The sequence below is a fragment of the Dermacentor silvarum genome, chromosome 4 (assembly GCF_013339745.2).
Source record: "Dermacentor silvarum isolate Dsil-2018 chromosome 4, BIME_Dsil_1.4, whole genome shotgun sequence".
NCBI classification, from domain to species: Eukaryota; Metazoa; Arthropoda; class Arachnida; order Ixodida; family Ixodidae; genus Dermacentor; species Dermacentor silvarum.
The window spans coordinates 45539842-45554205 of NC_051157.2; the positions used below are offsets into that span (position 1 = coordinate 45539842).

At 43.5% G+C, this 14364-nt stretch overlaps 1 protein-coding gene across 2 annotated transcripts in view; it reads right to left on the minus strand.

Moving 5' to 3' along the window:
* Positions 1-14223, minus strand: part of LOC119449942 (F-box/WD repeat-containing protein 7) — a 30959-nt gene extending 16736 nt beyond the window's left edge. The window contains exons 1-6 of one of the 2 annotated variants that reach the window (XM_037713244.2): positions 13923-14223; positions 10242-10407; positions 8424-8557; positions 7426-7633; positions 4507-4740; positions 194-328 (exon numbers count right to left, since the gene is read on the minus strand). In XM_037713244.2, coding sequence (XP_037569172.1) covers positions 194-328; positions 4507-4740; positions 7426-7633; positions 8424-8557; positions 10242-10373 — 843 coding nt within the window. In that variant the 5' untranslated portion in view covers positions 10374-10407; positions 13923-14223. Of the gene's footprint in view, positions 1-193; positions 329-4506; positions 4741-7425; positions 7634-8423; positions 8558-10241; positions 10408-13314; positions 13824-13922 lie in introns of those variants that run through there. The other variant, XM_049665536.1, reaches the window with a different exon arrangement.
* Positions 14224-14364: the final 141 nt, after the last annotated feature.

Consider the following 14364-nt stretch of genomic DNA (forward strand, 5'->3'; position numbering starts at 1 on the left):
AACATAGCTCTAATAAATTCTGTCAGTAGCTGTGCTTTGACAAGGAACACCGTGACCATGTACTCAGAACATAAAGCCAAGAAAACGGCATGTCAGCACAGAAACGTGAGGCTGTACACTGCACAATGCCTCATACGAGTATATTTCTCACACATCTGCAGGTTCTGAATTGAAGTAAATGAGCTTCACGTACCTCTTTGGGCAGAAGGGAGATAAAATCCCTTTGGAATTGCGGCTCGATGACGTTCATCATGTGACGCACTTGGCCTGGTTCGCAACCTTCAATCAGTTGGTCGAGCGCTACAAGCCGCTCGGAATGACTCCATGACTGCAAACAGAACAAAGCAGTGTTCCATCCAGTAAGAGCATCTTCGACCATTTATTGTGTGGCCAAAGAGGGTGTGCAAGTATCAATTTTCAAACATGAATCGAATACGAATACTAAATGCCGAGTATCAAATAATATGCAGATGTATTTATAGCAAGTTTCTTTAACATGAAGGAGCATTGAAATTATGTTGCCAACAGTAAAAAATAGACTATCAAGCTGTTACAGTAAAAGCTTGTTTATTTGACGTTCGGTAATTCGGAAAATTGAGTAATTCAAACGGCAGTTAGATCTCACCAATCTGTTTATAATACAGCATGAAATTCTCATTAACTCAGGGACATTTGGCTCCGCACCAATTGCCATTCAGCGTATTTGTCAAGCAACAAGCTCAGGAGTGAGGGTTGCCCTGCAAAAGTAATGAAAAATGGAGAAGGCATAAACTACACTAGCACCCAACCGAACCAAAGCATTCGCGTACTGTTCATTATTCACACTTCTTAGAATGAACCGTGGGAACACAGTCATATTTTATTGTGATAGCAACTACAGTAGAACCCCGCTGTTACGTTCCCCAATGCTGCGTTTTCCCGGCTGTTACGTTGTTTTCGGCGGGTCCCGGCACAGTTCCCATAGAACCCAATGCATTGGTAACCCCGCTGTTGCGTCACAACCACGGTGGTCGTAACTGGGGGGACCGTTGCCAGCATCATACGTTGCGAACTGCCACCCCGCGCCAGGCCCGAGTGGCCATTTTGACTTTCATGTCGCTTGGCTTGGTGGCTTGACGATGGCATTGGCCACCCAAAGTGCCGGGGTCGCCTATGACGTGTATTTTCGGTTTCTGCCAGGAAAAGTATGGCCTTTGAGATCCGTATTTGCTATCTAAAGATGGTGTCTATGACACGTTGTGGCCCTAAAATTAGTTATGGCGCACAGATGTTCCGTATAAAATCAAAGGGCGATAACGCCGTCGCCGCGCGCCGTATGCTGTATGTGCAAGTGAAAGCGTGCGAGGGGAGCCGACGAATCTCGCGCGTGCAAGAAAGAAAAGCAGGAAGGCAGCGCGCCTTCTTCCGTTGCGCTCGAGGCACTGGCGAGGGAGCGAGGAGGGAGGGATAGTGAACGGCATTGTACTCTAGTATCAACTGTGTACTGCGCGGCGGCGCGCAGGCAACGTCTAGGTAGTAGGTGCGTCGCGGCTCGTAGCTTTGTGCGTGCTGTGTGTTCTCGGCACTCAGTTTGCGTTGAAGCGATAGACAACAGCACAAAGGTCACTTCGCTCGCTGCAGCAGCGGCGCTCCTCACGCCAGCATTTGACAGCGCGTGTCTGCACTTATGGAGTGTGATGTGTTCATGTTTGCCTGTGCGCGCTGACACCATGCTTGTTAATATAGTTAATAAGCGAATGTTTACAAGTTTACACGGACGATAGAACTACTATCGTTACTTTGTATAGCTGTCTACTAATTTGCTAATCACAATCGATACTTCGGCTTTCGGGCGAAGTTACGACTTTTTTTTAACACGTAAGAATTAAAATAAAATTGTGTGCAGTTTAACACTACTCTCATTTCTCAATTTTTCCTGTTTCTCGGTTCTTACATTTTTTTATACAGTCCCGTGAAAAACCAAGTGCATTTCTGCTGTCGCTGTGAAGCTTCGTATGAAGTCCAAACAGGATAACATCGTTCCCACGTGCCATACGCTGTATGTGTGAGTGAAAGCTTGTGAGGGACAGCCGACGATCGCGACTCAACCCCAACTTCCTCAATCGAGGAAGGCAGGGCAGCTTCTTACTCGCACGAGGCACGAGGGGTGCGTTTCTGCTCCAGCGACTGCTGCTTACGGTGCCCACGTGGGCACTGTATTTTGAAAGCGATCTGTGCTGTGGACAAAGCTCACACCCGCGCGGGCCTTATCTTCAAAGCGATCTGTGATGTCGACAATGTTCGGCCAGTGCCGGCAGCTTCATATGTGCTGTGCTTTCGACGTTTACTTCATGCTGAAGCGAGAGACAGCACGAAGGCCAATTCGCTTGCTGCTGTCGCCACGCTTGCTCACTCCAGCATTTTTAGAGCAAGTTTCTGCGGTCATTGAGTAACATGTGTTCATGTTTAGCTGTGCGCACATGACACCGTGCTTGTTAATTTAGTTAGTAAGCGAAAGTTTACAACTTTATGCCGCCGATAAAACTAATATCCTTACTTCGTATAGCTGTCTACTAATTTGCTATCGCAATCGATGTTCCGTCTTTCGGGTGAAACTGAGACTTTCTTGCCCCCCCCCATTTTAAGCCACATGCACGCAGGACTCTTGCAACACAGCAAGTGTGACAAGACCCTTCTACAGCGGGTTTCAGAAAATGCGTTCGAAATTCCCTAAAAATAAAAAGGATGCAATATTAGACGTTTTTCTTGGGATTGCTTTTAGCACAGAGGCATACATTTAAAAATTACTCTGGCTAGTCAAGGAATAATTAGGCTACCTGCTTAACCTAAAGAGCCAAACTACTGATTCTGAAGTAAAATTTGAAGCCCACCATCTGAGGACTTCATAACTGTTTCCTGACATGCAAAAAGCTTATGCTGCTAATTTCTACAGCCTAATGAATCCCGGGCAGTTTCACCCAGAAAAACGGACAATGAAGCATAGAGAGACATGTCACTTATGGGCATCCGTTAAGGATGTGACAGTTGCGCTATTTGGCAGTTCAGTTCCTAGTTCTCTGGGCGAAACTGGCGGGAATTTATTAAGCTGTAGAAATTAGCAGTATCATCTTCAGAGGTGTTGAATCTCTCACATTTATGGGAGATGCTACTTGGAAAAAGCTTTTTTTTTTAATATTTGCGACAGCTCAATTAAACTTGAGCCATTTACAGAGTTCGCGCTCCTCTTTTCAAATCTGCCTTTAGTTTTTTGATAGCTCATTTGGTTAATGTTTTGCACACCATGCATTTGTAAATACAGTGCATTTTTGTGCAATCTTAGGCGATAACAGTGAGCACAAGAAAACACTAAAAAATAGCTCATATTTCTGCCTATAAATAGTAGATTTCAATAAAGCAAAAAAATGTAGTGCAATATTTTTGTTATAGTCAAGAAAAAAATTCCAACGCCGAGTTTCAGTTTTACCATTCTCAACAAAGAATCTTTAAAATTATCTTACTGAATATGTTTGTAGAAGGCTCTGAAAGTTGTTTCTTTGAATTCAGGACATGTTAAAGCAGAAGCATGCCAAATTTCCTTATGATCAGACTACATAAAGTACACAAATTTTAGTGCACAAACTTTAAAAATGCTACAAAATGAAGAACTGGGAAAACACATTCGGAAGATTAAACAAGTCGCAACACTAGACTTCGGTGGGGAAACAATTTTCTTTTCAGTATTTTCAGCAAGAATGCGGCTCTGCCGATGTGGGCTGTGGGAGAAGAGGGTTAGGCCTACATCACCACGAAAATTCAAGAGCAAGCAACGCCACAGAGCGAAATGCCGTGTGTGCGAAATTCGGGTAAATTCACACTTTCACGAGCCACGGCGAGTGCTTCTTGCATTTTTTGCTAACTTCTAATTGATTCTCATCTTTGATTTTTAATACGTAAAAGAGAAGGCTTGGAAGAATACAAAACAACAAAACACAATATAGATTTCTTTAGGAAAAAATTGTGGTTTTTCGATCCGCATCTCCCTTTAATGTCAATCATTACCAAGCAAAGTGTTACAACTACTAAACAAAATGAAGGACTGACCAAATGCATTAGTTTGAGGATGAGGGTAAGAAAATACCAATGAGTTACTACTCCAAGAACAAGTGAGAAGAATTAAAAAAATTGAGGGGCTCAATTTTTGCCAGCAACAAACATATAGTCAACAGACAATGAAGCTAAGGAAAGCATAGGGAAAATTATGTGTACTTTCTAGTTGAAATGCAGAAGTGATAAGATAAAGGGAAATGACTGCAGAATAAAGGAGAACTGGCTGTTGCTGGAAGCCAAATCCACAACTTTTGCTTGATGCATGCGATGCAGTAACAATTGAGCTACACGAAGTGCATGCAGGAACCAAAAAAAAAAAAACCACTTGGCACCAGAACTTTTCAACAGATCAAATGGCTTGACCTGAAGGAATGGCCATATTACTGTCACGACAGTGGCATTTGACTTTCCAAACCTCACCTGGAAAGTGTTGAGCCAGGCATCAAGCTTTGGTGGTTGAACTAGCGTAGATGGGTGTCTTGTGCGCCGAGCCGGCGTGGGCACAATGTCTCGGTTTTCTGCTGGTGTCACAGCAGAAGTAGCAGTGCTGGCAGCAGCAGGTCCCTCACTTGCAGTCGTGTAGCTTGTCTCCCACCCGCATGGCTTCTTGCCTCCTGGCCGTTTCACTTCCTCTCGCTTGCGCTTCAGCTGACCCTGCACAACACATTTGCAATATGCTTTCGACACAATGCACTAACAACTTTATGATGTTCACCTTCCCCTGCCTTTTCAACATTGTAGCTAGAGCAGAATATCACTTTCAATATATGTGGAAGATCAGAAAAGCAGCGCTATTTACAAGAACTGGACAGATAACTGTTAATTTGACACATGCTTCAAGTTCTGCCATTTTCATGCTGACAGAAAAAAAAAAAAAAAGAAAGCATTCAATGAAGCAGCTTCTGATGGAAGAACCAAAACCCCCATTCACTTCAGCATGCCTAACCAAGAGCAGTGATATTTGATACTTCTATTCCAAGTCATTGCTCTATCAAAGAAAGGATTCATATTTCTCTCAAGACGTGCACGGCCAGAATGACAGGTAAATACAGTGTAAAAAGATTGATACATGAGAAGTGTGGCGCCGATGAGTAAGAATAGATGTGCCAGCACGTTCTGTGCCTGGGCTGAAGGCTGGATTTCAACCTGAAGGTGAAAGGTTGCTTCTCCCAGTATACATTTTCTCTTTTTAATTTTCAGTTTTATTTTCCCAGTAAAATTAATCTCACTTTAAGCTAGTTGCTAGACATGTCGTAAATAATAGATGTAATATACAGCTTCTACTGGCTCAGCCAGACAAGGCGATGGAAACCTAGCTCTTTCTACACATACACATGCAATCCGTTCCCATAGTGTTAAAAAGTAAAAATGACAATAGTTAATTTAACAGCAATGACTCATTACAAGCAATATATAAATGCCAAGGCATGAATGCAGAAAGAGGTGGTGCAGGAGCGGTATACAGTTGACTTCCATTAATTTGACCCCGATGGGACCAAAGAAATTGATCGAATTAAACAAGATGTAGAAACAATGTCGAAACACACCGCTGATTCATCTGGCAGTATTTGCCCGAATCTAACATGCCCCCGAATCAAATGTGCGCCCGCTTTTGATGTATCCAAGGTACAAAACCAACATAGAAATTACATTAAATCTCCTAAACAAAGTAGAAATATAACGTTCACTCAGGTTTTTTAGAATAGTACCCAGTTTTCTAAACTCAGCTTCGCCGCTCGGTTCTTAAAGTCAGCTTTGCCGCAATACAGTGTGTTATGCGGTAAAGCGTGCAAACGATGTGAAGGCAGTTTTGGTTTCGTATCTGAGTGCACTGTGCAGGCAAATTTTTGCCCAATTTCATTGGAAAACTAGAGGAATGCATTAGAATTGGATAAATACCATAATCAGACATTCTGAGGTACCATTAATGCTTGAAATTCTTCCTAGCGTGGGCCAAAAATAGGCGTTTTTGACAGGAGATGACATGTGTTCAAAGCTCTGTCCCTGAGACGGACACTGCCACTAATGGAGTTGTTATTGGGATCACCATAGGGGTCAGGGATGCGTGTGATGACTGATCAAGTTCAAGCTATCCGCTGAATGCAAATTTTAGGATAGAAATAACAAACGTTTGGGCCCATATAAATGCATGGGCGCCAGCAGAGACCTTCGGTCAGGATTAAATTAACTGGAGTTGAATTAACGCAAGTGTACTGTACTAGTATACTGTAGTTACACAATTCTAATGCACTCTCGATTGTAATGCCAAGACAATTTGAGATGTGCATGTCATTTTGTAGTAATGTTTCTGCGGAGAAAGTAGTCAAGGCAACTCAGAGACTATGACATTCCACTGCTGAGCATTGCAACAGTAGCACTGAATCAGCATCACATACTTGATTCCAGGTGCTAAGTAAATGCAACACAGCGTATTATGGTACAAGATAAACTGATAAGAGAGGTCATACTTGTAACTACAATTTTGCAGTGCTGCACCATTTGAATTGTTGAACTTATCTACTGTACAGCAAATGATAGAGTTGCTGCTAGCCTACAGATTCTGTTTACCATGAAGGACAGTGTACAATCTGCAACATATCTCTTTTAGTCTCAATGTGCCTATGTGTGTATGGAATTTTTTGTCAGTTCTGTCCAGTAGCAGCACAGAAGAAACCACGGACATTGGAGTTGCAGGTCAACAGAACCCTCTGCTTATCCATGTGGCTCCCATTTCACTTCAACCTATAGGTTATTACTACACATGACAGCTTTACTAAATATGCACAACTATGTTTGATGGGACGTAGTTGTGCATATTTAGTCACCAAAGGTGAAGCAACAGCTTTTTCCTTCATTGTAATGCCTGAAGCCAATAATTAACTTACGTGTGAGCCAGGTGATTGAAATCTTTTCAAGAAAGACCAATGGCGATCTGTACACTAAATTGAGATTTACTCTGTAACGATGATGACTCACTAGGAAGTACACAAAGGATATTCTGTAGTCAAGGTTTCAACAAAAATTTCATCAGCTAACATAACGATAAAGAAGTTGCGGTCAGTGACCCAGTCAAGCCAAAAAAAAAAAACACGCACATTTTTGGAACCCATATACCCCTTGGTCACTGTGACCAGGGAACCTGTACCGGCACCCCAAAATGTCTGTTTTTTCCCCCTTGGCTTGGTAAATGACCCCAACTTCTTCAAAGGATATACTACCACCTTGACTGTCCTTCAATGGAGCCTGCAGCGCCTTGAAATAAAATTATGTAACTTTGACACATTTATTTTCAGCCCATCATGTTTTGTGACTGAAGGGGATAGGCAAGATGCTACTCACGCCTGCTGTAGCAGTTGCTGCCTGCTCATCCTCGCCTTCAGCCATGCCTTCAGTGGAGGAGCAGCTACCTTCGTCATCATCACTTGTGGGAAGCCCCTCTGAATGGAGTAATCTGTTCACCGAAGTTGCCAAAGATGTTGCCTCGGCCTCTGAAGGAGCCGCCAGCTCCTCTCTGCTGCCACAGCTGCTGCTGCTCCCGCTGCCCCACCTGAACACAAGGTCAAGCCTGTCACATGCCACTCTCAGTGGGCCAGCCAAATCCGAAAGTGCCACCGTTCAATAAAAACTATGATGCATGCACAACAGCAAGAAAAAGAATGTATTAACTGTTTGACAATGTACAGCATCCCGCATTTTTAACTATATCGAGTGAGAACACTATAATATGGTCGTGTGTCCTCCTGAAGGGAACATCGCATTAGACGACTCTTGCACAGGAGATTGCTTAGTGCGCCTGAGAGTACTTCGGCCGGTCTCTGATTATAGCCGCTTAAAGACGCTAAAATGATGCATGATGGAGGCTCACGCTGTAGTTAAAAATGCGGGAGACTGTACATGAGTGGGATTTCATAATTTAGAGGGTTTCGTGACTTGTCCCGGCAGCTATTACATTCCACTGTTGAGCATTGGAACATCAGCATTGCGTGAGCATCACACTTGATTCCAGGCCGTGGTAGCATCATTTCAATGAGAGCGGACCGAAAAAATGCTCATGTTATTCAAGTTTTAAAGACCAAAGGGAGGACAAAATGAATCAAATCCTTAGTGCAAGGTCAAGGTGAACTTGAAGAGACAGTAGGAATAGGCTTGTATTATTGGAAATTAATCTTAAAATGCACTGCATCTGTGAAAAACTAAAAGGGTGCAGAAACTGTTCAGTTTATTAGGAAATTATGCTCAACAGAGCTCATATTAAAGTGACTAATATATTTTACACTTCTAAAGCCAAGCAAGCAAGAATGGTGAATGACATGCAAGATAGAAGCCTGCCAACTGACCTGGTTCCCCGAGTGTCCTCGGGCAGATTCTCCTTCGGAGTGCATGTCAGGCTGAGCTGGAGCTCCTGCAGCAATGCCGCATCCACTCCAGGCACTGCCAACAAGTCGTCCAATCGGTTGAAACCTCCCTGCAGCTGTGAACATACAACAATTGAATAAGAGGTTCATACATGCCATGGCAGAGGACTCCAGATGAACTCCGACTGCTTGGTAATTCGTTAACCCCTTGATTTGGTGATCGACTGTTTTACTGACAAGTGTGCTTTGGCCGACATCTTTGCAGGTGTTTTGTGGATAAACTTTTGTCAGTGTTTCATTTTTATAGAGTGGGGATGACAAGAGCTAAGCATTCTCATTGCCATTACCAGCAAACTTTACCAGCAAGGTTGTATGTTCTCCTAGCTGTATAGAGAGGTAATATTTGAACAGATGTGCATGAACACATGGGCCAACAAACTTAGTATGTTTACTTCTTTCAGAATGTCTTCAAAGTCCTGTTAAGCATAAATTTAAGGCTACATGGCTGAAACTGCAGTTATGGACACATTATATTGTATGATAACATGCTATCAAGCAAGCATCAAGGCTGTGACAAGCCCCAAAACTACCGCAGAACAGTGTCAATACATGTATCAGTGAGGTTCTACTGTGCTTGTAAAGTCAATTACTTATTCTCAGAACACTGTGACCTGCCTGGAGAAATCATGTTACAATCTGAGAGCAGCCAGAAGCAGGCTTTTCGAGCCGATATAGGCACCAGTTCACTCAACTCACTCAGTACTGGGTCCATTTTCTCAGTAAGTCGCTTTCAAAGTTATCCCTTTTGTAGTGCATTGAGGGGTTAACTTAGTGGAAGCAAAGGCAGGGGTGGGATTGACCAAAGTCATTTTGGAGCAATTTTCGGAGCAAGTAAAATTGTGTTTTGGAGCAGTTTGGCAAAGACAATATTTCATTTTGGAGCAGCTTGGAGCAGAGTAAATTTCATTTTGGAGCAGGCCAATCCGAATTTTGGTGGTATAATGAAACATGGCAGCGCACTTCGTGAAACCACAATGAAACAGAGAATAAACCAACACAAAGCGCATAGTAGAAGCGCCGTCACGTGGACTGAGGAATGTGATCGGCCGCATTCTTTTTCGGAGACAATCTGCTCGCTGTTCGCGGCCACTGCCAGAGCACACATGCCGAACCCATTCTGGCGCAATATCGGTCAATTTTCTGTGTTTGGAGCAGTTTGGCGCATGAGTCCCACCCCGGCAAATGCGTCATAAGAAATGGTAGACCTTCCACCAACATTGTTTTCATGTCATAAATTCTTGAATGTACCAATAGATTGCACACTGCTCCAGTGAGGTTTCACTCCAGACATTATGTTACACGTCAGTGAAAAGTTTCTCCGATGGTAATCAATCAAACAAATTATGGCACAATCTTTCTCTTAAAAGACAAAAAACACCGAAACATTTGCCATACTATGTTGATCATGAAATGCTATTGCCGTAAATGGAACAACTCGGCATCAAATGGAAGATAAGTAATAGGGAGCTTTAGATATTGCTCATCCAAAGTTAGGGGACTCAAACCACCGGCCTTACAAAAGAATGTAAGAAATATATCAACACAAAAGGGTTACAAAAGAATGCAAGTAGGGCGTGGCACTTTGGGTACGTAAAGACCCCCCATTTCGCATATATCAAACTCTCCAATGTTTCTTGGATCATCAGACGAAAGATGTACGTCACAGCATTCCTTCTTGACAGTGCAAAACCACAAAATATGGCACTTGGCGCACAAGTTGCAAGCAGACATAGCACTGACCCTTCGAGCTGCCACAATGGCCTCGGCAGCTGTCCTCCCCAGGCCGACGACCCTTGCCAGGTCGTCGAGTGAGGAGGTGTTGATGTCCACCATGGCATCATTCCCCTCGGTTTGACGTTCCTCCGCAGACATGGGCCCGCCCACGTCCGCAGTCTCAGAGAAGCATCTAGAATGCAGAAAGATGGGGCTGTCAGGAACAAGCCACAAAATGGAGTCAGGAGCAACGTGTTATGACTTCAGCAGAGTAGTGAGCCTGAAAAGGTTTTTCTGAGAAACCAGCATAAGTTTTCTTCAGAGCATTTTCAAGTGCTTTATTTCTGAAGAGGCCGTATAAACGTTGGACTGATGGCAATGAATATGCGAAAACTGACACTGTATGAGAGGTGCTGTGGTAGGAGGCTCTAGGCTAGCTTCGACCGATAGGGTTTCTTTACAGAAATATTGACGCGACATTCTGATTTTTTTGTGTGTGTGTCTTAAATATAGCTCCAAGCCCTTGAACCCTAGAAAATTAATACCGGTAAGCCCTAAATAATTTACTATAATGGTTTCTGCGAAGCAGTTTTGGTAGTGATAACCAGGAAATGGATCCATTATGATACACCGGCTCATTCCGTTTTTTGTTATCACTGCGCCTGCCACCTGCAAGCGCAGTCAGAAGAAACGTGTGCAACTCACTGGTTTCCTTTTATAAGCAACGTCATCATACCTTGCCTATCTACCTACATACCTACATGACATCAGATTTTGTTTCATGATATCTTGATAAATGTGACGCTAGGTCCAGTATTTCGAGACAAAACATAAGATCAAATTAAGATATTGTAATGTTTGCTAACCTTCATACTTACTAAGCATGATACTTTTCAAACCGTCGTCTACAACTTCAAAAAGATTTGCCAGTACTGTCTTAATATGCATCCAAAGCAAGGTACACAAGCTATTGCATTTGCCCCCAATCAGAATGCAGAAGAGAATCAAACCGGCAACCACAGCGTCAACAGCGCAACATGATAGCCCCTTTGGTGCATGCCCTCCAGAGCCTTCATGCTACTTCACTTTCATTAACACTTTACGGCCCTTGTGCCATTCCTGTCAGATGTCGGGGAGCACCCAACTAGCGCGGGCTTTGCGTTTGCTGGTTATTTAGGTTGGTGGTGCCAGCTTTCAATAACTTTTTCAAATAATAAGTGCACTTCGCAATTTCTCCAGACAAGGGCAGCACTTTTTTTTTTTTTCCTTAATGCTTGAAGGTGTTTGCGAGCGATCTGTGGTGTGAAGCACCGACAGGATGGCTGCGTTTTCTACTCGTACATTTTATGGACGATATTCACCCAAGTTCAGTGATTCAGAAGATTTTGGTACTGCGGATAAATATATTTTGCCATCAGATAGTCACCAAACGTCCTTGTATGAAAGCACTTCAAAAGACAAGGACTATGAGTGCACACCTGCAGTGGAAATCCTGGCCTCCACCTAGGAGAGTGCTTCGAGTGCTATCACACAGTGGTCAAATCACACAGTGGTCAGTGGTTACTGTCGAGAGCCACAGGAATAAGCAAGTTTTCTGAAATAATTAACTTAACGTGAGTTTTCGTTTACTTACGCACTATTTCTGCATGGCATCTAAATGCGCAAAATGGCTCCTGACTGTAACGACCACGAACTGAGTAATTGCCCCCCCCCCCCCCCCCATGACCGCAAGGAATTAAACTTCAATCTCATGGGTCTTTGCAGAACTCATCTGGTCAAGTGCTTAATTCTTAATACCCCCCTTGTACCAGTGATTTCACATACTTTGGTCATGAACTAAGAACAACACGCTAAATGACTTGCGGGGTGCCTTTGCAGCCAGGTGAAGACGAAAGCAGTATGTATTTGGCAACAATTCATACTGACAATTACATTTGTTGGCTAACTGTCTCCTTCACTCTCATACAACTCTTATTAAGCGCTGTCTGAAATGCTTTTGTTTCCAAAACAATGCCTGATAACAGTCAGTCTGCAAGACAAACACATGAGAAGTGCATTATCTTAGCTCAGTAAGAATACCACAACATTGCAGATGATGACAAAAATGTTTTAAGATTTTTCAGGTTGCTGTTTGTGTTATTGTCAAGTTTTCATATGACAATACTGGCTGTTCCTTTGTATTGTAATTAACTTTGTTTTGATCTACCTGCCTTGTAGCGACTACCTGGGCCTCCCTGTCAAGCTGTGTATCCAGCTTTCAGCTCAGGTAGCCAGCTAGAAGTACCTGGTAAATAAAATTCATTGAGGAGTAATAGTAAATGCACATTTTTTTTCTTTTTTTTTGATGACCTCAGTCATGAACTTCCATCATGAACTGACACTGCTGCGTGTTGCTCATGCCTACTCAAACTATAACATCAGGTCTAACAAAGCAAAGCACTAACACAGGGCTTTAACAACAGTTGCGCCTAAAAAAGCCTGTTTTATGCTAAACTGTAGCTTTAAAAATCATGCACAAGTGCTTTTCCCTTGACAAATGTTTAGCTAGCACTGCAATTATAACAATGAATTTCACTGAACAAGAACAGAACATAATTTCAGAATAAGACCTCTACTTTCGTTGACCTGTTTGTATTAAAATGCATAGCTGCAAAGCTAGTTCGTCAAAACTGTTGTCTCTGCATAGGCAAATGATGGTCTGGGATAACCAATTTTCAAACATGTGCCCATGAAACATGCCTATGCATGGACACGCGTAAAAGAAACTTTCATGCTTGGTACAATAGCAACTCCGTGTTATTTTTACATAACATTTTAAAGCCAAGGGAGCTTGTGCATACGTCGTGCAAAGGTAGCCACACATGTGCACAGGTCAAAGTGCGTCGCTTACTGGTGGCCTAATACACACTTCCCACGAAAGATAGAACGAAAAAAAAAAAACACGAAAGAAGAATCTGGCTCAAAAGCCATCACTTCCGAGTGCTAACGGTAGGCATTTCGTCACTGGCTTGCGCCAGAATCTCCCGACACCCAACCATGCGAGCACTACACGGCGAACACGTGCTCGAAGAAAACACGGCGAACGGCATGTGGTTCTCACACAGGGTAACGAAGACGCAGAAAGTCGTCGAAATGACGCCGTAGGCTGCGCCACACACTGCAGGTCGCCTTGCGAAGTGCAAATGCACACACGCCCAGTACGCGCATGAGTGCCCACACCTTGCTTGTCGCTTCACATCGTCGGAACAATCAGCCTACTTGTTCGTTATACTGGCAAGTTCAATTCACAAAAAGAAAAAGAAATCACGCAAAAAGGTCACGCAGTTGCAAGTCAGCAGCCGTTGATATTACTGTGCTGAATAAACAATTCTCGGGAGTAGGCACTCGCGGCACCCCCTGCTCCTAATGGTCACTCAGTGACACTGACGGATCAAAGAGGACATACACGCCTCGCCAAACCCCATGCACAAGTCCTGCGCTACCGCTAGGAAGAAACATCACCCGAGGTTTACCCGCTAGTTCTTTTTTAAAGAAGGACGTGCACTGCACACTGCTCTCGCCAACAGCGTGAGAAAAGCAGCCGTCTACTGTAGACAACACAATGCCTCGTGCGCGCAGATTTCTCTCGAAACGCGACGAAACAAGACGAACGATCCCAGCACGAAACACAATCAATAAGGGACGACGAGAAAAGGGAGCCAGCATTACTTTCAGGCAAGATGCACGGCGAGTTCCGACTTCGGGCGACTAAAGCACGGGTGTTTCGGCCACTCAGCACAGCCCAAGGCCTAACCTATCCGTCACCATGGTCATTTGACACTCGCTTTTCAGGACACCACCATCATTGGTTATCAAAACCGAAGGCCCCGGCACTCCTCCTCACGACTTGTCACCGCAGGTCACAGCACTGGCTTCATCAGCACGCAAAGAGATCGAACATGACCAAATTAAGCGAGACAGTTATCAACACACATCACGAACGAGCGGCCACTGCCATGTTGTTAGCGACGTCATAGACGAAAAGAATACACATAAAATAAGAATGCATAAATTACCCATTACTGCCTTACTTCATGCGACTGCAGAATTTACATTCACAAAGTGAAAAGAAATTTCCTATCTTTTTTTGGTTCGAGTAAATTACTGCTTA